A 27,102-nucleotide genomic window follows, 5' to 3' on the forward strand; every position below is an offset into this window, starting at 1 on the left:
TCAGTAATCCAGAGACGGGGCAAAGGTACAGGATGGCAGGCAGGGTCAGGGGCAAGCAGAGTGGTCAGGCAGGCGGGCTCAGGGTCAGGACAGGCAAGGGTCAAAACCAGGAGGACGAGAAAAGGGAGACTGCGGAAAAGCAGGAGCTGATACAAAAACGCTGGCTGACTTGACAAGCAAGACGAACTGGCAACAGACAAACAGAGAACACCGGTATAAATACACAGGGCATAATGGGAAAGTTGGGCGACACCTGGAGGGGGGTGGAGACAATCACAAAGACAGGTGAAACAGATCAGGGTGTGACACTTAACCAATTGTGCTATTTAGTTGTTTTTTTTGCATTGTTTGTAACTTGTTTTGTACATAATGTTTCTGCCACCGTCTCTTTTGACCGAAAATAGCTTCTGGATATCAGAACATCTATTACTCACCTCGAGCTGTACGAAGATTTTTTATTTAATGAGCCGGACGCGAAGGATTTACTCCAGATACCGGACCAGGCCCAAATCCCCGTCATTCACTTGAAGAAAAGACGCCGATACAGGGGACGCATGTCCGGGTGCCTTGTTAGAATTCGTTGGTGAGTGGGTAACCCGCCTCTACCAGCCGTGCTATTGGCCAACGTGCAATCATTGAAGAATAAACTGGATGACCTCCGTTCAAGACTATCCTACCAAAGGGACATAAAGAAGAAAAAACTGTTTCACCGAGTCGTGGCTGAACGACCACATGGATAATATACACTTGGCTGGTTTTTCCGTGCATCGGCAAGACAGAACAGCTGCCTCCGGTAAGACAAGGGGTGGCGGTCTGTGTCTATTTGTCAATAATAGCTGGTGCACAAAATCAAATATTAAGGAAGTCTCAAGATTTTGCTCGCCTGAGGTAGAGTATCTCATGATAAGCTGTAGACCACACTATTTACCATGAGAATTTTCATCTATATTTTTCATAGCTGTCTATTTACCACCACAAACCGATGCTGGCACTAAGACCGCACTCAACGAGCTGTATAAAGCCATAAGAAAACAAGAGAATGCTCAACCAGAGAAAGCGCTCCTAGTGGCAGGAGATTTTAATGCAGGGAAACTTAAATCCGTTTTAACCTAATTTCTACCAGACTGTGAGATGTAGCGATTCTCCAATATGTCATTCCCAGCACTGGGCGAAAAGGGTCAATATCAGGGGATATATTTATCTATATACTGTATATCTGTATATCGGACATTTTCTTAGACATACGGAGTAGACATGCTACAGATTCAGATGTTAAAGATACATGTGCATTGGTCTGCAGACCCCAAACCGATCTAGCATGTATCGGTCAAAAAAACGTTAAAAAGTTTCTACCTTCCGAAAATATCTAATATTTTACCAGTCAACTGCTTTGACAGTCATTGATCTGCAAGTCATTTGGCATGCCAAACAACCACAGGCAATATTAGTAGGCTAGTCAAATTGCGCACTGAGCCCAGCTTCATGCGCTGACCAACGGGAGGTAGGCAGCCTGTTCCTAATCTGCATGGCACATTCAGAATTAAAATGCTACAATGGCTTTCCAGATATTAGGATTTATTCAGTGAGTGAAAATCTGTCATTTGCTAGGTTATTGCTATCTATGCGCTGTTGGAAATTGTGTTTTACCAGAATAAAAGTAAGCTACTGGAGATATACCTGCTGAATGGGGCTTATAATAGATTTTATTTTGATTGTTCAGGTTCACCATCAGTAATAGTTTTGGTAGTTTTGCTTTAAACAATCAGTGTATATGGTAATTTTTTTATATACAGGGTAAAATTTATAATTTCATATTGAGGACAGCAATCAGATTTGTGAGATGCACTGCATGACCGAATCAAGAGGAGAAGAGAAGATCATTCTGTAAAAACTTTGAAATGCTCAAAACCATTCGATTTTGAGATGGGGGGTGAAATCCAAAATTGTGCTGTTGTAACCGGTGTGAAATGGCCAGTGTTGCCAATTAATTTTCAGGGTAAGTTGCTAGAGGCAGGTTGATTTGTTGCTAAAAGTTGCTAAATTACGTTGTGATGTCATTGCGTGATAACGTAAAACTGCGTCATTATGTAGAATACACAATAACGTTACTCAAATTGACTGGCCATCTCGGCAAAAAATATGATTTCACATTTGTTCAGGTACAGACTCCCACTCTTTTCTGTACTTCTGGCTGTACAATTTTGATTGAGACATGTTGATTGATGTTGTAGGTTCTGTTCAAGATCAAACATTCGTGACCAACTATATTCATTGGGTTTGGCTTGTCGAACCCGTAATACTGCTGCTGCAGTCAGCCAACAATGATTTTCAATTTGCTGAAATTGCTGCTGGCCGCTGCTGCCTGTGCAAGAGCTGAGCGCCTGCTGCTGACGTCACTCACAATGCAGCCAGACACGTGTGTTGTGACTGAGTGTGTGACAGAGAAAAGTGTTTTTGTGTCATTTAGAGGGAAAATGTGTGCATTTTAACGTTTGAGTCACTTTTCAAAAGTTGCTAAAAGTTCAAAATAAATGTTTAAAGTAGCTAAATTTGTTGCTAGGTGCTGTTTGAAAAAAGAGTTGCCAGGGTAGTCTGAAAAGTTGCTAAATCTAGCAACAAAATTGCTAAATTGGCATCACTGGAAATGGCTAGCTAGTTAGTGGGGTGCGCACTAATAGCGTTTAAATCGGTGACGTCACTGAGACCTTGAAGAAGTTGTTCCACTTGCTTTGCAAGGGCCGTGGCTTTTGTGGAGCGATGGGTAACGGTGCTTCGTGGGTGACTGTTGTTGATGTGTGCAGAGGGTCACTGGTTCGGGTCGAGGAGAGGGACGGAAGAAAAACTGTTACATTGATGCTATTGACCCGGATCACTGGTTGCTGCGGGAAAGGGGGTGGTGATACAAGAAGTCAGCTCAGACAGATCCACCTCAGAGAGGCCCAGCCCATGAGCTCCATCAGCAGCAGATGAATGGACAATGAACGTGTTATGCAACAAATGTTGCATCGCATCGTTTCGTTCTCTAATCAAACCGAGTTGCACCGAATATTTTTTAACTATCGTTCCTGTATCGTATCGGAGCCCATGTATCTAGATATGTATCGAATCTTCTTGAAGGGGAAAGATGCGCGTCCCTAACACACACACAACTGATGCAGCTGCTAACACACTGAACTGAAACCCCTTGTCAAAACCCACCCCAACAAAGATGAGAATTACTACCTCCCCAGAGCACTGAAATGAACAGTCCCTGCTCTAACTGTACTTTTGGACACACCTTTATGTACCAGTGTTATTGTATGACAATCCGAAGGTGTTTATTGTAATTGCATTTGATGGAATGAAGAATAAACTGAAAGCTACTGACATTGTGTGGGTTTACGGTCTGCAATTGTAAGCTACATTACAGCACACACGTATTATCCAACTCAATAATGACAGTTACGTGCTATAACGAAAGAGCTATTCTATGACAGTGTTGCTGCAATATCTTTACTCTGTGTGTAACAGAATGTATCTTCATTATCCATTTTGGAACGGAAATCCTTTTTGCTCCTCAGTAGGCTACCCATCCCGACACCATTTAGTGGACAAACATGCCCAATGAAATTACGAGTTGATTTCGCATAGACTGGATTTCTGTCATTCTACATGAGCATGTCAACCGCAAGAGGAGAGAGAGAGAGAAGGATGCTCCAATGACATGCTTGACAGACTCTCCTACGTGAATGACGCAGCCGCGGCTGTCATGCAACGCTGCTAGGTTTATAATGCGCGAGACGAGCAGTTGCCTAGGTTATAGCGGTAGTATATCCGACAAGGCATCACCAATAGGCGATTGTTTGTATTAATGGGCGTACAATTACCAGGATGAAAATAAGACTGGTGTTGAAGAAATGTCGATGAGGCCACGTATTTAGTCTATTCAACGTGATGTCAGAGTGTCCTGTAGGCTACATTTCGCATTTTCCCTTGCATCAACAAAGGACATTATATCGCGACGCTTATCCTGGAATTGTAAATGGATGAGACTGCGACAGCGGGGGAGGCCGGGGGAGGCATGCCCACATCGGGGGCGGGTAGATCGGACCAGATGGATACGGCCGGCCTCTCTCTCAAGCTGGATTCTGGAGACATGGGTTCGTATGGCTGTGCTTTATTACGAGACTAGTTTAATTGACTAAATACATTTGCATGAGAGATTGTTCAGATGAGCTAAACCTGTCAGGAGAGCGCTGTCACCGTTCAACGGTGAATATAAGGGTTCATTCAGGTTTTGGTCCAGCTGTCAATTATGGTTTGTCTCAGTAGACTAAATTATCTGTCAGTTTCCAGACCTAAGAAATTATTTATGGAAATAGGCTTATAACTAACCAAGATGGTCATCCTGCTATTTCTAAAGACCAGGACAAGCTGCCAGCAACCACCAAAAGCAAAAGCCTAATTAATTAATGCAGACATTGAGCATACAGAAGCTGACCTGGTCCTGATTAAAATGTACAGCATGCATTAGTTGGGAGGCAATGTCCAGGGCCTGACTATGTGAAACAGGTCAAGACAAACTGTCTCGTTCCGGCCGGAACCCAATTAAAGGTCATGTCTGCCAGTCTGTGGCATCAGATCACGGTCATTTTCTATCAAAAGGAGAGGGAATCGGGCCTCCACCGTCAAGCTCATGATTGTTAGTGATTTGCAGAGAGTGAGAGAGTGTCTGTCTGTCTGTCTGTGTGACTGTGTGTGTAACAGACTATCTATATGATTCTTTGATCGTCATCTTCACTGTCTTATTTAATTGTGGGATGTCGATTAACGCAGCCCGCCTCACCTCTCTGATTCAGAGGGGTTGGGCTAAATGCGGAAGACACATTTCAGTTGGATGCATTCAGTAGTACAACTGATTCCCTTTAGAGATCAAACTAGGCCAATGTCTTTGTCACATAAAAGTGTTACAATTAAAGATGAAACACCAGGAAGCAGATAGAAACGTAATACGTGGCGTTGAATTATAAATGAACAAAAATGCCCTGAGCCTCTCTGCCTCTGCTTTACCAGAGTGTACACTGAATGACCAGGAGAACAGACTATATAGAGTGTATGGGCAACAGCGCAACAGTTTAGCCAATATTACAATAATCCTAGGTAGCCTTGAATATAGGAAGAACACCTTGTACCAGATATGTATGTAAGCGGAAGCGCAATTGTAATGGACGAACAGAAAACTGTCTTGGTCCTGCATTGTATTCTAGTCTGTAACAGGGTGTCTATTACAGAACCCAGAACCAAATCTCTCACATGCGCTGGCCAGCTACTCAATTTTGTTTCTGTCACAATAGACTATTGCATAGTTCCACTGCTATTACTCTGGTATAACAGCAGTATAATGTAACCAGTCTTTATTTAAAGATGATAAGACAAGAGTCCGAGATGAACTGGAAGCACTATGTATGTATTACAGATTGATGGTCCAAACCATCAAGCTCTACTCCGTCTTCTGTGCTTCCTCTCCGTGAAGCTGTTCAAGCAGAGTTGAACACTGCACATACACACACTTGTGCTTTTCTCCCTTTTCAAACCAAGTATGACGGAATGAACAGTACGGAGTAGCAGTGAATGAATCTCAATACCATGGCAGATTCCCTATTGCACACGGAGTACATGGGAATTGAATGGGCAACAGGGGTATTTGTGTTCATAGTTGACACATACATTTGATTTGTACAACATAATTTTCTTAGCAGCTCTTCTTGCAGTCATTTCCCTATTGTATTTTTACAGTTTCCCATCTGTAGAGAAGCAGCAACTCCCCCAACGCACACACACACACACACACGCACACACACGCACACACACACAGTAGCAGACCATTATCTGCTGTAATCTGCTTATCAGCAGCACTTAGACTAGTGATGGCGCTAGAGACTGGCATCTGGTACAATCCTCATCCAGCAGACCTCTAGCCCCTCTCTCTTCCTCTCTCACTCTCTCTCCTCTTTCGCTTTCTCTTCTATTTTTAGTCGCTTTTCTCTTTCTCTCCTCTTTTCTCTCGCTATAAACCCTCCCACCCCTTTGCCCTCAGAACAGCCCTCAGAACAGTCCTCAGAACAGCCCTCAGAACAGCCCACAGAACAGCCCACAGAACAGCTCACAGAACAGCCCACAGAACAGCACACAGAACAGCCCTCAGAACAGCCCTCAGAACAGCCCACAGAACAGCTCACAGAACAGCCCACAGAACAGCCCACAGAACAGCCCACAGAACAGCCCACAGAACAGCCCACAGAACAGCACACAGAACAGCCCTCAGAACAGCCCACAGAACAGCTCACAGAACAGCCCACAGAACAGCCCTCAGAACAGCCCTCAGAACAGCCCACAGAACAGCCCTCAGAACAGCCCTCAGAACAGCCCTCAGAACAGCCCACAGAACAGCCCTCAGAACAGCCCACAGAACAGCCCTCAGAACAGCCCACAGAACAGCCCACAGAACAGCCCCCAGAACAGCCCTCAGAACAGCCCACAGAACAGCCCTCAGAACAGCCCTCAGAACAGCCTACAGAACAGCCCTCAGAACAGCCTCCATTCGTTGGGGCTTGGACTTTACAAAATGTTGAAAGCGTTCCACAGGGATGCTGGCCCATGTTAACTCCAATGCTTCCCACAGTTGTGTCAAGTTGTCTGGATGTCCTTTGGGTGCTGGACCATTCTTGATACACACAGGAAACTGTTGAGCGTGGAAAACCCCAGCAGCATTGCAGTTCTTGACACAAACCGGTGCGGCTGGCACCTACTAACACACCCCGTTCAAAGGCACTTAAATATTTTGTCTTTCCCATTCACCCTCTGAATTGCACACACACAATGCATGTCTCAATTGTCTCAAGGATTAAATATCCTTCTTTTACCTGTCTCCTCCCCTTAATCTACACTAATTGAAGTGGATTTAACAAGTGACACCAAAAAGGCATCAGAGCTTTCACCTGGATTCACCTGGTCAGTCTGTAATGGAAAGAGCAGGTGTTTTTAAGGTTGTGTATACTCAGTTTACATTGCTATCTGAGCAGTCTGATTTCTCTTACTAAGTGTTGGCACCAGCCCAAAACTGCACCTGCTCAAGCGGGAGGGAATTGTCTCAAATCGCCTACGTTGGAAATGGGGGATGTGTGTGTGCCTGTGAGCACACTTGTGTGTACAGCATCGCGTGCTTCGTGCGCGTGTGTGCACGCTTGCATGTAACAGCTCTATCCCCTAGTCCGGCAGTGTTGTGCTATTAGACGATTCCCTGACCCACCTCTACGCAGACGACACCATTCTGTATACTTCTGGCCCTTCCTTGGACACTGTGTTAACTAACCTCCAAACGAGCTTCAATGCCATACAACACTCCTTCCGTGGCCTCCAACTGCTCTTAAACGCTAGTAAAACCAAATGCATGTTTTTCAACCGTTCGCTGCCTGCACCCGCCCGCCCGACTAGCATCACCACCCTGGACGGTTCCGACCTAGAATATGTGGACCTAGGTGTCTGGCTAGACTGTAAACTCTCCTTCCAGACTCATATTAAACATCTCCAATCCAAAATCAAATCAAGAATCGGCTTTCTATTTCGCAACAAAGCCTCCTTCACTCACGCCGCCAAACCTACCCTAGTAAAACTGACTATCCTACCGATCCTCGACTTCGGCGATGTCATCTACAAAATAGCTTCCAATACTCTACTCAGTAAACTAGATGCAGTTTATCATAGTGCCATTCGTTTTGTTACTAAAACACCTTATACCACCCACCACTGCGACCTGTATGCTCTAGTCGGCTGGCCCTCGCTACATATTCGTCGCCAGACCCACTGGCTCCAGGTCATCTATAAGTCCATGCTAGGTAAAGCTCCGCCTTATCTCAGTTCACTGGTCACGATAACAACACCCACCCGTAGCACGCGCTCCATCAGGTATATTTCTCACTGATCATCCCAAAAGCCAACACCTCATTTGGCTGCCTTTCCTTCCAGTTCTCTGCTGCCTGTGAATGGAACGAATTGCAAAAATCGCTGAAGTTGGAGACTTTTATTTCCCTCACCAACTTTAAACATCTGCTATCTGAGCAGCTAACCGATCGTTGCAGCTGTACATAGTCCATCTGTAAACAGCCCACCCAATTTACCTACCTCATCCCCTTACTGTTTTTATTTATTTACTTTTCTGCTCTTTTGCACACCAGTATCTCTACTTGCACATGATCATCTGATGACTTATCACTCCAGTGTTAATCTGCTAAATTGTAATTATTCGCTCCTATGGCCTATTTATTGCCTACCTCCTCATGCATTTTGCACACAATGTATATAGACTAATTTTATTATATATATATATTTTTTCCTACTGTGTTATTGACTTGTTTATTGTTTACTCCATGTATAACTCTGTGTTGTTGTCTGTTCACACTGCTATGCTTTATCTTGGCCAGGTCGCAGTTGTAAATGAGAACTTGTTCTCAACTAGCCTACCTGGTTAAATAAAGGTGAAATAAAAAATAAAATAAATTTTTAAAAAAAACAGTCCTACGCATCTCTTGTTTACGTCTCAATAACACTCGTCATCAGTCAGCCGTCTTCTGAGCTGGCCAGTGAGAGGCCTAATCCTCTTTATACCATAAAACCCACACGCCAAACAGTCTAATGCCTACAAATTCCAACGCAGTCCCTGGAAATGTAGATACCTCTGGAAACCCAATCAGTCATTGTATGATCTGAAACCTCTTTTCAGTCTATATTGCACAAAAGAACCGTTGAGCGTATAAGGATGCCAGTGTCTTAGGCACTGACCCACATTTCTCACTTTGCTCCTGAATAACCGAGTGAGGAAGGAGACTTGGAAGCATGGCAACGCGAGACTATGTTGACTCTGATACACTAGTAGTGTACTGTGTAGTAATAGTTGTCCTTTGAGGACAGCTCCTCAGCGTATTATGACTGGCCTCAATCCTACAGCACAGAGTTACCTTGCTACCTGAGTGTTCGATTCTGAAGGTTTCGTTCGAGTGTTCGATTCTGTTTGTGTTCCATCCGAGTGCTCCTCCATCTGAGCTTTCCGTCAGTTCCGTCCGTGTGCTCTTTCTCCGTTTTCTGTCTCGGGATCGTTCTGAGAGTTATGTCTGTCTGAGTGTTCCGTCTTGAGTGTTTTTTTCCCCTTCAGTGTCCCGTACATGTTTCGTGTCCGAGTGTTCTGTCTTTCTCAGTGTTCTGTTGAGTGTTTTGTCTGTCTGAGCGTTCCGTCTGGGTTTGAGTCTGTGTGTTCTATCTTTCTGAATGTTCTGCATATATAATTATGAATTAGAACTCTGCGTGACTGGCAAAGTCCTGCCAAAAAGACCCTGCTAGCAAGACGACCTTCCAGAAGCTGATCTGTAGTCTGAAGGTCATTAGCCCAGTGTCATTGCTAGACCTTTAGGTCGATGACTAACGAGATTGGGTCGGCTCTAGTGTGTCCCATTGTTTCGTCTCTGGTGTGTGTGTCTCTCTGTCCTTCTCTCTCACTCATCTGTAAGTCTCTCTCTTTCTTTTCACGGGCCAACTTCCTGGCTCTGGCTGTTCCGACGGCTGGCACCCCTCTTAATCCTGCACTCTGATTGGCCGCTCACTGCTCAGGGCATCCGGTCTCCTGGGAGACGGTGGTGGTGTCAACCAATGACAGGGAGTTCAGATTAGAGAGCCCGTCGATCCTAAAGAGTCACCTTCCCAGGACAGAGCTGCTCTAGAGATAGATTATATCTACATCAACCGCGGACACCAACTACCGTCAGGTCTGAGTTTTGGGGTGTTTTGGTATTTTTGGGTGTTTTTGGTGGCTCTAACTGGAGTACCGTTTCACGTTCAGGCTTGAGTGACAAAGAGTTGGGTGAGACGTTCAAAAGTCTTCAGGGTAGATATGTTTACGCATACTCAGGGTGTTAAAGATATGAATACATGTAGAAGCAGAATTGTTTCCTGGGTTGTGTCTGGCAGTGCTTGTGTACATATCCATGAAGGATTAGCCTTCATCTACTACCAGTGGATATCCTGATTGAATTTGTCATTTTAATTCTGGGCATCAGTGTTAGTTAACTACACTCTGCTGCATTGTATTTCTACGCCTGTAAGGCTATTTGAGCCTAGAACCAGGTGTAAAGAATCCAAGCGCAGCGTAAGGCATTTGATGGATAGGTCCGTGTGTGTGTGTGTCCAACATGGTGATAGTAGACAAGCTCCAGTTGGGCCATCTTCACTACGCCACTGATACTTTCCAGAGGGAATACACCTTTTAATAGTCGTGTAGATACAGTGCATGAACACTGATGTGTGTAGCTTTGGTTTCAGTCTTTTAGTACACTGCTGGCAATAGCAGGTGCATACTTTGTACTGGAACCATTTTCCCTGGTTCCTGCATGTATCTAACAGGCCTAAGTCATGCATTGATGTTCTCTCCTTCTGTCTTCTCTGTTATTCAACAGAAGACGCTGGTCCTAGGAGGTCTACAATAACTAGCGAGGTGAGGGCTAGTTACACACACACACACACACACACACACACACACACACACACACACACACACACACACACACACACACACACACACACACACACACACACACACACACACACTACATATACCTAAAATGACATGTTTTATGCAGTAAAGCGTGCACTGCCGTGTAAGTAACCCACAAATAAAACGAGTCCCCCCTTTTCTCCCTCAGATGCCGTCCCCCACAGCTCAGGGTCTAGGCCCAGGTCAGGAGAAGAAGATTGGCCACAGGAGAGTAGACGCCTCTGGAGAGACCACGTACAAAAAGGTACACTACTCCTTTCCTCTTCTGCATCCCTTTCTCTCCTTCCTCCCTCATCTTCCCATTCTTCTTCTCTTCTCTTTCTGCTCTCTCCTTCGTTTTATACCTGTTTTCCCTCTCTTCTTGTCTTACCTCTCTGTTTTCTTCCTTTCACTTTCCCCTGACCTTTCTGTACTTCTTTTACTTCTCCTATCTCACTTGTCCTCCTTTCATCCTCTTCCTCCCCTCATATTCGTCTTCATGGCTCTATTTAAGTGACTTGGGGTTTGTAACCTGACTGCCTGTGCCCTACAGACCACGTCCTCTGCCCTGAAAGGTGCCATCCAGCTGGGCATCGGCTACACGGTGGGCAACCTGAGCTCCAAGCCAGAGAGAGATGTCCTCATGCAGGACTTCTATGTGGTGGAGAGCATTTTCTTCCCCAGGTGTGTTTCTGATTGTGTATGGATGGCAGATGTGTTTTTAAATGGGGAGGGGGGGGGGGGGGGGGGGTTGTGTGTGTGTGTGTGTGTGTGTGTGTGTGTGTGTGTGTGTGTGTGTGTGTGTGTGTGTGTGTGTGTGTGTGTGTGTGTGTGTGTGTGTGTGTGTGTGTGTGCATAGACACTTAAAACACCTCCAATGTGAAGTGCTCTCTAGTACGATGCCCCGTTCTCCCTCCTGTCTTTCTCTCTTTCTGGCTCCCACCCACTCCCGTATTCTCTCCCTCTTCTCACCAGTGAGGGTAGTAACCTGACTCCTGCACACCACTACCCAGACTTCAGGTTTAAGACCTACGCCCCAGTGGCTTTCCGCTACTTCAGAGAGCTGTTTGGGATCCGACCCGATGACTACCTGGTGAGAGACAGTAACCATAGTAAAAACACTACAGATCAGTCCTGTTAATATCTAGGTTAAATGTAGTATCCTACATCAGGTGATCATTTGCGCAACATGACATCATTTGGATTTTTCAAGGAAGCATATGCTCCCATATGCCCCTGGCCACACACACTGGAATGCATATTTAATTTGGACCTTGATTTAACTAGGCAAGTCAGTTAAGAGCAGGAGAGATATGCACAGATTGATTAACACACAGGCGGACACACATGCACCCTGACACACATACTGTAAAGACGTGCACATGCACACACACAGTCACTCCAATAACCTCACACTACCTGCACCAGATGGAGATTAGCGTACTAAGACGTTCTTTGTAAAGCTCCAAGCTGATAACAGTAGACACTCCGTTATAGTCTAGGCCAACTCAGAAACAAAGTTGGAGTGTCTGTTTCTATGGGTTTCTATGTACATGCGTGGTATCACAATTGCAGGAAAATAGAATATTTGACTCACTGTATTAATCCAGCATGAGGAATCCATTCCGCGACATTCTTAGTTGTTCTCAGAAAAAGAGAGAGTGCGTGGGTATGTAATTATCTTCAGTGTGTAGAGACAGAGGATCTTCAATCTCTCCCCTTAAGCCTGTTCATGCCCCTGTGTTTATCTGGCCTTCCAGACTCCACTTCAGGGAGCTGTAGAAACCCTATAAAGTGTCTAATGAAGGACCATCTAAAGCACCCTATAAAGTGTCTAATGAAGGACCATCTAAAGCACCCTATATAGTGTCTAATGAAGGACCATCTAAAGCACCCTATATAGTGTCTAATGAAGGACCATCTAAAGCACCCTATATAGTGTCTAATGAAGGACCATCTAAAGCACCCTATATAGTGTCTAATGAAGGACCATCTAAAGCACCCTATATAGTGTCTAATGAAGGACCATCTAAAGCACCCTATAAAGTGTCTAATGAATGACCATCTAAAGCACCCTATATAGTGTCTAATGAAGGACCATCTAAAGCACCCTATATAGTGTCTAATGAAGGACCATCTAAAGCACCCTATAAAGTGTCTAATGAAGAACCATCTAAAGCACCCTATATAGTGTCTAATGAAGGACCATCTAAAGCACCCTATAAAGTGTCTAATGAAGAACCATCTAAAGCACCCTATAAAGTGTCTAATGAAGGACCATCTAAAGCACCCTATATAGTGTCTAATGAAGGACCATCTAAAGCACCCTATAAAGTGTCTAATGAAGGACCATCTAAAGCACCCTATATAGTGTCTAATGAAAGACCATCTAAAGCACCCTATAAAGTGCCCTATGTGAACCTCTCCAGTGTTGGTGCCATTTTATATGTTATCTCTACGGCCCACTGATGTATCCTGTGTGTATATATGTGCTTTCTCTTCAGTACTCTCTATGTAATGAGCCCCTAATCGAGCTGTCCAATCCCGGTGCCAGCGGCTCCATATTCTACGTAACCAGGGACGACGAGTTCATCATCAAAACAGTCAATGCCAAGGAGGCGGAGTTTCTGCAGAAACTACTTCCTGGATACTACATGGTCAGTATGTCACAAGCCCCTCCTTCATTCCAATTAATGTGTGTGTGCGTGTGTGATGGTCACATCTTAGCCCCTGGGGTTAACCTATGTTCAGCTATGACACCAGTCGGGACTGCCGTGGGCTAAGCACATCACAAAGAAACGTCACACGCCTTAAGCGCACACGTCTTAGTAGACACACGGCCAGAGGTTTTATGTCCAACCGACTCACGTCTGTCAGGTGTCTTGGAATGGAGCCGGGAGTCAGGGTCACTGCAGGCAGAATCTGCAAAGGCATGCCTTCTAAATGTTATTATAATAACGTTTTTATAACGTATAGCAAGTTAATCAATAAAGCTTTTGTACAGTATTCTTGTTTTTGTATCAATGTATGGCTTAATGAACATTAATTTCCCAGGCATTTATTAGTTCTACAAATATTTTAAGGGGAAATATTTAACTAGTCGAACTGACATATCTAAAATCCACTGGATTGTTAGCAATTGATGTAATTCTTCAATATCACAAACTCCAAAGCAAATCAAGGGGAGAAAAATAGGTTTATTTGAGAAGGACAAATCATGATGTTATGCTGGGAGGTAGATGTTCAGTCTCCCCTGTCCTCAGCTTTTCTCCCTGGATGCCATTTATAACCCCCCACCCTAGCCTGGGGTTGACCAATCAGATGTCCTTGTAGTACAACTTGGCCAATGGCCAAATAACAAGTATCCTGCTCCCGACTCAATATACAGACCAATGAAAACGTGGCACACGTAGCTCTGAGTTCAGGAGTGACATTCAACAGATTCTAAACAGATGTTGAACTGAAAACCAACTCCTATTGATCGTTAACTCTAGTCCTCTCGTCCTCTCCTCCTCTGCGTTGTGTATTTATCTTAAAAATATTCTTATATACTCAATATGATGGCACCATATAATTTCCCATTGTTGCATGTAAAGAACACTACAATAGGCACAGAATTATATTTTTCTCAGTCTCCTCCTTCCTCTTCTCCCCTCTTCCCCTCCTCCTCTCTCTAGAATCTGAATCAGAACCCGAGGACCCTGCTTCCTAAGTTCTTTGGTCTCTACTGCGTCCAGTCTGGGGGTAAAAACATCCGTATCGTGGCCATGAACAATGTGTTGCCGCGCGCCGTACGCATGCACCTCAAGTTCGACCTGAAGGGCTCCACGTATAAACGGCGTGCGTCGAAGAAAGAGAGGGAGAAATCGAATCCCACCTTTAAAGATCTGGACTTTATATCAGATGTACCGGAAGGACTGACCCTGGATCAGGATACATACAGCGCCCTGCTAAAGACCCTACAGAGAGACTGTCTGGTGAGAGAGGGAGGAGAGGATGAGGAGCAGGGATATGAGGAGAGGGTGGGGGGGGATAATACATACAGAGCTTTGGTCAAGACCCTCCCTGTCTGGTGAGAGAGGGAGGAGAGGATGAGGTGCAGGGATATGAGGAGAGGGTGGGGGGATAATACATACAGAGCTTTGGTCAAGACCCTCCCTGTCTGGTGAGAAAGGGAGGAGGGGAGGAGAAGGGGAGGGAGGGAGGAGAGGGGAAGGAGAGTAGGGTGGTTTAGGATGGGCTTACAGGCGAAAAGCCAAAAGAGAGACTGGCTTAGAGAGGAGGAGAGATTAGACGTGGAAGGAAGGGGAGGATGAAAGCCATTATGACCTGTGTGTCTGTGCTGTCTGGTAGATCCTCCGATCATTCATTCTGACCTTCATTCTCTGTCTGTGGTACTCCAGGTGCTAGAGAGCTTTAAGATCATGGACTACAGTCTACTGCTGGGGGTCCATAACCTGGGCATGGCTGTGAGAGAGTCCCAGGGCTCACCAGCAGGGGGCGATGAAAAGAAGCCTCAGGCCCAGAGAGCCCTCTACTCCACTGCCATGGAGTCTATACAGGGAGGGAAGGCTTGTAGAGACACATTAGACCACGATGCTACGTGAGTTACCGAGCTAACACACACAGGCATGCATGTACACACAGAGACACACACACACACACACACACACACACACACACACACACACACACACACACACACACACACACACACACACACACACCACACACACACACACACTCAGTGTCTTGGAGTCCTCTCCCACTAAATGAGATTCTCTCTCTCTCTCTCCAGGATGGGTGGTATTCCTGCTGTGGATGGTAAAGGAGAACAACTCCTTCTCTTTATTGGAATCATCGACATCCTGCAGTCCTACAGGTCAATTCCACCAAATCACTCATTGAGTTACTACTGATGTCCTGCTAATCAAAAGGACCAGTACTAATTTAATGATGTATGAATTACTGAGTTATTTTTCTTATCCTGCAGGCTAATCAAGAAACTGGAGCACTCGTGGAAGTCTCTGATCAGTGACGGGGTGAGTCCAGTTGCAGGTTGTCGTTTATTGTCATGAGTCTTACCTTGGAGGCAGAACTGAGCGATTTCTGTTAGATGGGCCAGCTGCAAAGTCAAAATTGTCTATATCGAGAAGAAAAAAAAATCATAAAAACAAAAATGAGCTTTTCTTTTCTTAATTTAAGGCATTAGGGTAAGCAGTGTGGTTAAGGTTAGGGTTAGGTTTAAAATCGGATTTTATGACATTGTGGCTGTGCCAGCTGGTGACTACTCTACAGAGGTGCCTCCAGGGCAAGATTTCTGACAATAAATGCCAACCTGCAGTCTAGTCCTCAGACTTCGGCACCTTTCCTAGGCTTACACAGGCCCGGTGACGAGCTGCTCTACTTATAGCTGCATAATTCAACACAGACAGTCAACAGCATATAGACAGAAAACGTGTCCTTAAACCTATAAGGAGTAACCTATGGATGGAACGTTAGTCTGGTACTGAGAATGGCTAGTAGGTTATTATTTTAGACTAGACGTTTGAAAAGGTGACATGGACTAACTCTCCCATTTCAATAATTCCCTATGCCTGACTGTGCAGATGTGTTTGATGGTTTGTTTGCTGAGATGGTTTCCCCTTCTCTCTATCTCTCTCAGGACACAGTGTCTGTCCACAGGCCCAGTTTCTATGCAGACAGGTTCTACAAGTTCTGCAGCACCACCGTCTTTAGAAAGAGCTGCTGTGAGTAGGAACACATTACACGACATGCAACAACTGTTTTATTTGATATTTCAGCTCACAATCTACATATCGAGATTGAGTAATCGATTCATTGAGTTTACCTCTTGACTGCTTTCTCTTTTCTCTCTCATCCATCTCCACCCTCTTTTTCTTGCCTCTCCTCCCATCCAGCCCTGAGGTCTTCTCCCTCCAAGAGAGGGCGGGGGGGGGCTCTGCCCGCACCCAAAAACAGTGTCCAAACACAGCTTTCCGTAGAGAGAGAGGAGAACCAGGAGAACGAAGACCTGCACCTCAGAGGGGCTCGTGGCTTCCCTCTGCTGGAGGAGGACGGTAAGACGGTTACCACACTCCATATCTATACAGAGGCTGACCTAAGGAAACTGTCTCTCCTGTATGAGCCAAAATGGCCGACAAGCATTTGAGGACCATTAGCTTTTTCCCCACACGGCTATTTAGGTGAAGTGTCATGCTGTGGTGGTAGATTACTAATACTCTATCACAATCATTTCTCTCTTCTCTCCTCTCAGGTCTGAGAGAGCATCCCCATACTCCTCCGTCTTTTGAGGATGCGACCACAGCATCCATCGCTACCACTCTCTCTTCAAACAACTCTCTCCCTACCACACCCTTTGATACACCAGAACACCCACGCTTCAGGTACACACACACACAATACTAGAGAACGACCGCAGCAGCAGCAAGCTAGCTCATTCTCTAACGGGAAGGTGCAGTATTTAGAAGTAAGTGAATTGACACAGTGGCCAAAATCAAACTCCTGTTGCAAATATTAAATCAAATTGAATTGTATTTTATTGGTCGCATACACATACAGTTGAAGTCGGAAGTTTACATACACTTAGGTTGGAGTCATTAAAACTCGTTTTTCATCCACTCCACAAATTTCTTGTTAACAAACTATAGTTTTGGCAAGTTGGTTAGGACATCTACGTTGTGCATGACACAAGTAATTTTCCCAACAATTGTTTACAGACAGATTATTTCACTTATAATTCACAGTATCACAATTCCAGTGGGTCAGAAGTTTCACATACACTAGTGTAACCGATGTGAAATGGCTAGCTAGTTAGCGGTGGTGCGCGCTAATAGCGTTTCACTCGGTGACGTCACTCGCTTTGAAACCTTGAAGTAGTGGTTCCCCTTGCTCTGCAAGGGCCGCAGCTTTTGTGGAGCGATGGGTAACGATGCTTCGTGGGTGACTGTTGTTGATGTGTGCAGAGGGTCCCTGGTTCGCGCCAGGGTCGGGGCGAGGGGACGAACTAAAGTTAAACTGTTACACTAAGTTGACTGTGCCTTTAAACAGCTTGGAAAATTCCAGAAAATTATGTCATGGCTTTAGAAGCTTCTGTTAGGCTAATTGACATAATTTGAGTCAATTGGAGGTGTACCTGTGGATGTATTTCAAGGCCAACCTTCAAACTCAGTGCCTCTTTGCTTGACATCATGGGAAAATCAAAATACATCAGCCAAGACCTCGGAAATAAAATTGTAGACCTCGACAAGTCTGGTTCATCCTTGGGAGCAATTTCCAAAAGCCTGAAGGTACCACGTTCATCTGTACAAACAATAGTACGCAAGTATAAACACCATGGGACCACGCAGCCATCATACCGGTCAGGAAGGAGACACGTTCTATCTCCTAGATATTAACGTACTTTGGTGCAAAAAGTGCAAATCAATCCTGAACAACAGCAAAGGACCTTGTGAAGATGCTGGAGGAAACAGGTACAAAAGTATCTATATTCACAGTAAAACAAGTCCTGTATCGACAGCAAGGAAGAAGCCACTGCTCCAAAACCGCCATAAAAAAGCCAGACTACGGTTTGCAACTGCACATGGGGACAAAGATTGTACTTTTTGGAGAAATGTCCTCTGGTCTGATGAAACAAAAATATAACTTTTTGGCCATGATGACCATCATTATGTTTGGAGGATAAAGGGGGATGCTTGCAAGCCGAGGAACACCATCACAACCGTGAAGCACGGGGGTGGCAGCATCATGTTGTGGGGGTGCTTTGCTGCAGGATGGCATCATGAGGAGGGAAAATTATGTGGATATATTGAAGCAACATCTCAAGACATCAGTCACATTGTCAGTGATGTGTACAACCAGGAACTTGAAGCTTTTCACCTTTTCAGCTGTGGCCCCCATCGATGTGGATGGGGGTGTGCTCCCTCTGCTGTCTCCTGAAGTCCACGATCAGCTCCTTCATTTTGTTGACTTTGAGGGAGTGTTTTTTTTCCTGGCACCACTCCACCAGGGCCCTCATCTCCTCCCTGTAGGCTGTCTCGTCTTTGTTGATTATCATGCCTACCACTGTTGTGTTGTCTGCAAACTTGAATGAATTAGTTGAGTTAATTCACTAATTCACTAATAATAATGCTTGTGTCGAGGTGCCCGGACATTCATGCAATAAGCAAGCTAGCTAAGCAGATGGCTATGTGACCTGTTAGCAAAGATTATGATAACTAACCCTTTCATATGTAGTGTTAGCTAGCTGTTTGATTTTACAATTGATGCATTAATGCATACATGGCTGTCTCTGGGAAATGTTATCATCAAAATGTTCACATTTTATTATATTAAATATTGGCCTAAAATATCGGTATCATCATCGGCCCTCTAACACACACACGCTCCTACAGATACACACTCATCTGTCCCTGTTCTACCCCACAGGAGGCCAACCCACTCTCCACGGGACCGTGAGGGGAGGTAAGCAGTCTTATTTCGTACCCTTTCAATCTAACACATCTCTTGTCATCTGACCATTCTGACTGTAATTGATGGTCCGATGTCACTTCCTGTGCTGTCCCATGTAGTTTCAGGCCACAGCAGGAAGTAGTGGCGGTGCACGAGCAGACCATCACTGTGGCTGTAGAGGTGAAGAGGGAACCTACAACCAGGTACACACACACACGCACGCACGCACGCACGCACACACACACACACACACACACACACACACACACACACACACACACACACACACACACACACACACACTCACACTCACACTCACACTCACACTCACACACACATACGAACATACACAAGAACCCCCCCCCCCACACACACACACACACACATTATCACCTGTCTGACAGCAGTGTTTCTATCTCTGTCACAGTGTGGTTCCAGAGAACCTTCAGGACTCTAAAGTAACAGAGGAGGAAGTCATCACACAGACCACAGCTGCTTCCTCTACACCTCCTTCAACCCCTCCTCCCTCCTCCGCCCCTCCATCCTCCACTCCTCCCTGCTCAGTCCCACCAGCCTCCACTCTCCCTCGTTCCCTTCCTCCCTCAGTCCCTTCCTCCTCTGCCCCTCACTCTAACTCCACTCTCCCTTCTTCTTCCACTCGTCCTTTCTCCACCAATCAATCATCAGCTCACATCGCCTCCACCCTTCCACCCTCTGCAGTCCCTCCAGCCTCCAACTCTCCCTCTTCCACCACTCCCGCCTCCACCCTTCCCTCCTCCTCCCCCCATTCTTCCCCCCTCCTGCCAAGCACCCCTCCCTCCTCTCTCCCTCCGAGCCCCCAGGTGACAGCAGAACGCTTTTCGTCCAATCATCTGTCTGTCACCTCGTCCGTCAGCCACAACTCACTGGAGGGGGAGGTTCCAGTCTCAGACATCTACTTTGTAAGTCGCGCGCGCGCGTGTGTGTGTGTGTGTGTGTGTATGTGTGTAACAGTCTTCAGCGTGTGAGTGTAGCTCTGAAGCTCTTGTGGTTTACTGGGGTTTTGGATTTCTTACAGTTGGGCAGTAAGGACAGCGTGGTTGATCTATGAGGGTGAGGGTGTGTGTAGTTTGCTGTCATCGATCATTGATCATTAATCACAAAGTGTGGCTTGAAAGCATGTGGCAATGTTGGTTACTCTCCCTGCAATAAAGAGGTTGGATTGAATCCTGAGACACCACATGCCTGATAACAAACATTCTGCTGAAATAGCAACTGGGAGAGAGAACAGTATACAGTGCTAAAAGTCTCTTTTGTGTTGTGTCGTGTGGATTGCATGTTGGCTTGTGGCATGTGTGTTGCTCATGCCTGGCTGATCCATATTAATCCAGTCATGTGATTCCTTCTTATAAATCCCCCAGCCATGGGTTGTCAACAGCAATCTGGCCTGGTGGTTCATTCAACATTATGTTCTGTCCTCATCCATTTTGAATGTGTATTATTCCATTCTTCTCCTCATTTTCACTCTCTTCTTCCTCTCTCTCTCCACTGTCCCACCCCACCCATGTTGTCACAACATCCTTCTGTCTCTCTCTCTCTCTCTTTATGTGTCTCTGTCTCTCTCTCTCTCTTTATGTGTCTCTGTCTCTCTTGCTCTCTCCGTTCTCCCTCTTTTTCTCTTACTTCCTTTTCCATTTCTCTTCATCTACCCCTCCCCCCCCTGTCCTTACATGTGTGTCTGTGTGTCTTTGTGTATGCACGTGTACGTGTATTATCAGTATGCTGATGGGAGGTATTGGGTGTACTCCCCAATTCTGGGTCGTAAGAAGCTCAACTCAAGCTCTAGCTGCAATGTAAGTCACGGCTGCTGGTTGCACGAGCCATAGTCAGTCGTAGTGTAATGTAAAGTGGTGTAGACTGGTGTCGGCTTCCTTCCCCTGATTCTGAGCTTCTAGAACCCATCTCAAATCGCCCCCTAACATAGCCCCTTAGGCACTTTAGATCGGAAAAGATTGGACAAGTGTGAGAAAAATGGCAAAACAACTAAACAATTAATACCCAACATAGGGTTAGAGGAGTTATTTAGGACTTGTGGAAGGTGTTCCTCCCTAAATGTGCTTTTCTCTCTCTTCCTCCGGTTTCTGCGTATGCTGACCTGTGTGTCTGCTGCCCCTGCTGGTTGGGTGGTGTAACAACAGAATCAGGAGGACAGGAGCTGGGTGTACTCTCCTCTGCACTACGGCTCAGAGTCCAGACCTGGCTCTGACGGGGAGAGCGAGACAGTAAGTGTGCACTTTGTCAATACCCCTACAGAGAAGTTTCCTTCACTCATACCCTAACTCTAACTCGCCCTCTCTCTCAAATGTCTCTTTCTTTTTCTCAACAGTAAGTTGAGTGGAGTCTCCAATGTTAGCGAATCACTTGAGAGGATCGAAGACTACAGACAGAAGCTGTGAGGCTTTACGAAGCTTCATGAAGCTCTATGAAGCTTCTACGGCATTGTGTAACCCTTGTGGCCCAATCTGCATGTGAAGGCTTGTTTTACCCACATGGAGGGAGAAGGATTCTGTGGGAAAACTTAATAAAATGTTATTTCTCTGCTTTGGCAAACACCTTCCTAACACACACGCACGCTAACACACACGTCTTCACACTCACACACCCTAACGTTGTCCTATATAAGTATGCAACAATAATGTTCCCTTTGCCGCAAAATCAACTCATAAACATGAAATTATGCATAATCTTCAATGGGAGTATTTTGAATAAAACCATATTGCAACCCTTTCCAAACATCAGCTAAGGCTGCCCAGAGAGACTATCGTACAGTACTTTAGTTGGTCTTGTTGTGTTAAGAATGATATTTGTCTTTTGTTACCTGTGCTTGTCTTTTGTTACTGGTGCTTGTCTTTTGTTAACTGTGCTGTAATATCATGAATTGAATATCATGTGTTATATTGTCACGGTCAGGTTTTGGACTCCTATGGTTAAATGTTGGAGAGTTTTGTCTTTTTATGCAGCAAAACCTTTTTTCTCAGTTTCTAATGTTTTGTAGCGTTCACTGGTCTGATGGTGATGGTTTCATATTCAGCTCGATCAATAATGTAAGTTGTGTTAAAGAATCGTGAACATTTCTGTCTGGAGTTGTGCTGGGCTCCGTGTTCTCACAGGGCACACTGACGTCTTCACAATGGTCATGAAAACCTGAGCATTTGATTTCATTACTAGCGCTCTAAAACTATCATTTTGTAAATGTTTTTTTGAAACCATATCTCTGTCATTGTTTTACATTGAAATGTTACATTTGAGTAATTTAGCAGATGCTCTTATCCAGAGCAACTTCCAGTTAGTTAGTGCATTCATGTTAAGACAGCTAGGTGGGACAATCGCATATCATATGCCTAGTAAGGACACTTTTCCTCAATGAAGGAGCTATCAGCAGAGTCAGAGCTAGAAAGGGGGGGGGGGGGGGGGGGTCAAGTGGAAGTGTTGGTTCAGTTGATTTATTTGTTGAATTATTTGTTTCCTCTATTGCTGGGGAATGTAATTGTTTTATATAGATATACTGAACAAATGTGATATAAGATCATATAAGTGTGTTATTATTGTTTACTGAGAAATATTCCCCTGATCAGTTTCCTTTTTTAAATTCATTTTGATCAAATGGGCCAGGGTAGGTGTAATATACAATATAGTAATATATGCCATTTAGCAGACGCTTTAATCCTAAGCGATTTACAGTCATGCATGCATTTTTACTGATGGGTGGCGCCAGCGGGAATCAAACCCACCACCCTCGGAGTTGCAAGCGACTGAGGCGCACAGGACCGACACAGTGTGTTGAACTTCAGCGTAACTTTAAAAAATAATAATATGATTATCATTATTGTTTAAATACTAAATTATATGAGGTCCATGCACTCCTCAGTAGTTCTATAATGTCATTCTTCAGCATCTAAGAAGAAAAAAATATATTTTGTGAATTGTAAATGGTGTGTGTGCGTGGGTGACAAAGAGCCAAAGGGTTGGCGAGGAAAAGAGGATATTGCACTTTGTCCTGGTCAATAATATAAAACATCAAGGGTAAAAAAAGATTACAAAATTGTTCCAGTCCAGGGAACTTTAAAGGCTATAAACATTACTGTAACATTTAATCAATGTCCATCCTTCTAAGGTGCAATCTGTATGTTATCTGGCCCACTGTGGCAACCAGACAAAGGAAAAAACACAATTGAACTGAAACAAAACACAAAGAAAATATATATAAATTGTCAATGATACTGTACTTGTACGACTTCATCATCAATCCCCCAAAAAGTGTAACCCTTGAAGTCAAATCAATGGCTGTGTGTAAAGTGTTTTGACAAGGAGTTAGAGCTTATCTTCACTGAGTAAAAATTAAATAATATCTTGTGTAAGAATTATTAAATTAAATCTCTCACTTAACAGGATCGGTGGGTCCCCCATGGGACGGTTGAGCTAACGTAGGCTAATGCGATTAGCATGAGGTTTTAAGTAGAAGAACATTTCCCAGGACATAGACATATCTGATATTAGCAGACAGCTTAAATTCTTGGTAATCTAACTGCACTGTCCAATTTTCAGTAGCTATTACAGTGAAAGAATACCATGCTATTGTTTGAGGAGAGTGCACAATGTTGAACTTGAAAAGTTATTAATAAACCAACTAGGCACATTTGGGCAGTCTTGATACAAAATTTCGAACAGAAATACAATGGTTCAATGGATCAGTCTAAAACCTTTCACATACACTGCTTCCATCTAGTGGCCAACATCTGAATTGCGCCTGGGCTGGAATAATACATTATGGCCTTTCTCTTGCATTTCAAAGATGATGGTACAATTCTTTTTTTTTAAACGGTTGTTTTTTTCTTTTGTATTATCTTTTACCAGATCTATTGTGTTTTATTCTCCTATATTACTCTCACATTTCCACAAACTTCAAAGAGTTTCCTTTCAAATGGTACTAAGAATATGTATATCCTTGCTTCATGTCCTGAACTACAGGCAGTTTGATTTGGGTAAGTCATTTTAGGTGAAAATTGAAAAAAAGAGGGCGGATCCTTAAGACGTTCCTTTGAACTTGTTATGGAAAATAATGTCTGATATTTATTTATTTGCACAGGGTTGCAAATACTTGACGAATCTGACCCATAGAGGTACTATATTCAGGGACGACTCCAGGCATAAGAAACATAAGCGGTCACTTAGGGGCCGCTTGGGGACCCACCAAACAATATTGTGTTTTGGGGGGAGTTCAGGGTCTCGACTTACTGTTGAGAGTTAGAATAGTAGACAAGGAGCAATTTCCACATTTGGTTGTACATCCACAGTTTTTCTCGTCACTGACTGTCACTCAATTAGCCATGCTGGCTAACAATTTTTAAGAGTCTATTCAGCTATCTAAACTTAGTAATCATGTCCGAATACCAACCAGGACACGGTTTCCCAAAAGCATCTAAAGGCTAAATTAATCGTTAGACCCTTCGTAGGAGCATCATTAAAACCCTGAGCTGTTTCCCAAAACCATCATTATTAATGTTTCACTTGAAAACGCTTGTAATCAAACACCTGCCTCAGAGCACTTGTAGAACAGGAAAGTGTGTCGCTAGACTGCATAAAAAACTAAACAGTAATCGGCTTATTTGAATCATATTGATATACATTTCATGTTCAATCAATTGAGTTCTATTTTGCTACTTGTAGGCTACAGTCTATAATTTGTTTCAATATATTTCATGATGTGTAGCCTAACATGTGCACTGTGATGTGCCAAATCGGTGATTTAGTGCATTTTAATTTGGTAAGTATTAGAATAAGCCGCCCCAATATTTGCATCCGTATGTGGTAATATCTCTGGAGGTGATCCGTCATCAGTATTGTGAAATAATTCTGATGTTCAGGTAAGATTTGAATGGAAAAAGCTGATCTGAGAGCAGCGCTGCCTTTAGATCCTATCAGTATCAGTACATGCTCCAACAACGCACTTAACATTCCTTCTGCATGGTGTTTTGGGAAACGTTACATTTTCAGCCATTGTAGGAAAGATGCATCTTTAAAACACTTGGAAGCCTAAGTTCCAGGGCTATCAGGAAAGTGGGCCCAGGTATGCAGGGCCCTGACGTGCCCAGGGGCCCTGACCTCCAGGGGTTCCCCATTGATTTGATTTTGTTCGTCACTCTCATTTAGGGCTGTTGTGGTGACCATGTTACCACAACACCTACAGTTGAGTCATGACCGCAGTAAAATTCTAAGTGACCATTGAGTCACTGTAATCTCCTTTTATGCACTCTGGACATGCGTTAATCAAATCAAACTTTATTTGTCACATGCGCCGAATACAACAAGTGTAGACCTTACCATGAAATGCTTACTTACAAGCAGCAGTGCAGTAACACAATAAAATAACAATAAAGAGGCTATATACAGGGGGTACCGGTACCGATTAGTTGAGGTAATTTGTAATGTAGGTAGGGGTGAAGTGACTACGCATAGATAATAAACAGCAAGGAGCAGCAGTGTACAAAAAAATGGAAGGGGGGGTCAATGTAAATAGTCCGGTGGCCATTTGATTAATTGTTCAGCAGTCTTATGGCTTTGGGGGTAGAAGCTGTTAAGGAGCCTTTTGGTCCTAGACTTGGCGCACCGGCACCGCCTGCCGTGCTGGAGCAGAGAAAACAGTCTATGACTTAGGTAATAATACCTAACTCGCTAATGATCATCAGGTCGCTAATGGTCTGGTTCTCAGGGCTCTATTGTCCCTCTAACCACTCTGACATCAATGCAAATGCAACCGAAAATCACATCAAACACTTATCATCAAAAAAGTATGTGCTTTTAAACCTCATCTCACTGTTTGAAGAAAGAACATGAACAACAGGTTGAAACTGAGTGGAAAACATGGTCATTGCGGATGTTGTTTCAAAGCCTAACTCAACAGAATGGACAGTGCTTTCTAAGGTGATGATAAAATCATAACACAAGATATACATATTAGAGCTTACAGTTACTTCCACTGGAATCTTCTATAAATAAATAACTTTAACTCACGGCTCTCTTCTGATGTCGGTAACAATTCTGCGATGTCCATCACTCCAGTGGGTAGCTGGCTAGCATCACTCCGGCTGGTAGCTAGCTCCATCAATTGAACTCACGGAAATCCCGAAGGCGAAAATGACACATCGGTGGTATGGAACAATCGTCTTCCAGAACTAACACGTCCTCTTTCTCCCACGATACTCCGAGGGAAGTTACTTTCTGAATTTGTCTCCTCTCTACTCGTTATTATTCTCTAACTCTCTCCTCCTTTTGCAACACACTTGCCCACACACTCACTCGTGCCACCTCTCCCCAGGACCTTTCAGAGCCGGCGGTGATGTCACCTGCCTCATAGTAGTCTTGGAAAGTCCCTGAACAAAACGGCAAAAGCCATATCCCTAGACTCCGCCACATTCCCCCCTGCAAAACCCTGCCAAGCCCGAGTACCTCTGAACACAGAAAACAACAATTCACATGCTTGACCTTGCAGTGCACATTAACTTCTACAGGTTTCAAGTTTCGGTATCACAGGATCAGGATAAGACATAGCCTTCCTAAACCTCACAGGCAATGCACTCCTAGAGCTCCTCGTTGACCGTCGGGGACCCTCCAACGCCTCATTCGCTGTGTGCATGCTTTCTTCCTCCTCAGGGGGTGCCTCCTCTTCCCCTGACATCAACTCAGGCTCTTCTATGCCTACTTCCGTTTGCGGCACCCCTGCTGGCACATCCACATGACTGTCCTGGGGGCAGTGCTCTCAACATGTCATGCATCGTACGATTGAACCTTTCACACTGACCATTTCCCTGAGAGTGGTAGGGGCTACTGCGACTTTTACCGATGCCATAGAGATTGCAGAGTTCCTTGATCACATTGGCCTCGAAAAACCTCCATTGGTCAGAATGTAATCTTGCTGGACAACCATAGTATTTGATCCAATACTGCAACACAGCATTAGCCGTAGTGTGAGCTGTCTGGTTCTTTGTCGGCACTGCTATGTTGAACTTGGTAAACATGTCTGTTAAGACCAAGAC

The 27,102-nt window shown here is 44.5% G+C and overlaps 1 protein-coding gene across 3 annotated transcripts; it reads left to right on the forward strand.

Annotated features, from left to right (window-relative positions):
* The first annotated feature begins 3,673 nt into the window (after window positions 1–3,673).
* On the forward strand, window positions 3,674–23,705 carry LOC139559822 (phosphatidylinositol 4-phosphate 5-kinase type-1 gamma-like). 3 transcript variants are annotated; one of them, XR_011671830.1, is made up of 19 exons: window positions 3,674–4,139; window positions 10,482–10,519; window positions 10,728–10,823; window positions 11,112–11,242; window positions 11,534–11,651; window positions 13,063–13,215; window positions 14,236–14,535; window positions 14,962–15,161; window positions 15,357–15,440; window positions 15,552–15,600; window positions 16,224–16,308; window positions 16,480–16,638; window positions 16,836–16,965; window positions 19,007–19,042; window positions 19,150–19,233; window positions 19,458–19,971; window positions 20,088–20,128; window positions 21,208–21,291; window positions 21,396–23,705. XR_011671830.1 is itself a non-coding variant. In XM_071376190.1 (18 exons), the coding sequence occupies exons 1-18, from the start codon at window positions 4,022–4,024 to the stop codon at window positions 21,396–21,398; spliced, it is 2,382 nt and encodes a 793-aa protein (XP_071232291.1). In that variant the 5' UTR covers window positions 3,675–4,021; the 3' UTR covers window positions 21,399–23,705. The 3 variants fall into 3 exon arrangements, 1 of the variants encoding a protein (XP_071232291.1); XR_011671829.1 differs by having other exon boundaries at window positions 20,088–20,122; XM_071376190.1 differs by lacking the exon at window positions 20,088–20,128 and having other exon boundaries at window positions 3,675–4,139.
* The last annotated feature ends 3,397 nt before the right edge of the window (window positions 23,706–27,102 follow it).

The sequence above is a fragment of the Salvelinus alpinus genome, chromosome 30 (genome assembly GCF_045679555.1).
Source record: "Salvelinus alpinus chromosome 30, SLU_Salpinus.1, whole genome shotgun sequence".
Classification (NCBI taxonomy): domain Eukaryota; kingdom Metazoa; phylum Chordata; class Actinopteri; order Salmoniformes; family Salmonidae; genus Salvelinus; species Salvelinus alpinus.

What these genes read in the sequence shown, in the direction of transcription:
- LOC139559822 (XM_071376190.1), top strand. Translation starts at nt 4,022, where the DNA reads ATGGATGAGACTGCGACAGCGGGGGAGGCCGGGGGAGGCATGCCCACA. An exon ending in TCCGACCCGATGACTACCTG is followed by an intron (nt 11,652 to 13,062) that starts GTGAGAGACAGT and finishes CTTTCTCTTCAG; the next exon opens with TACTCTCTATGTAATGAGCC. An exon ending in ACATTAGACCACGATGCTAC is followed by an intron (nt 15,162 to 15,356) that starts GTGAGTTACCGA and finishes CTCTCTCTCCAG; the next exon opens with GATGGGTGGTATTCCTGCTG.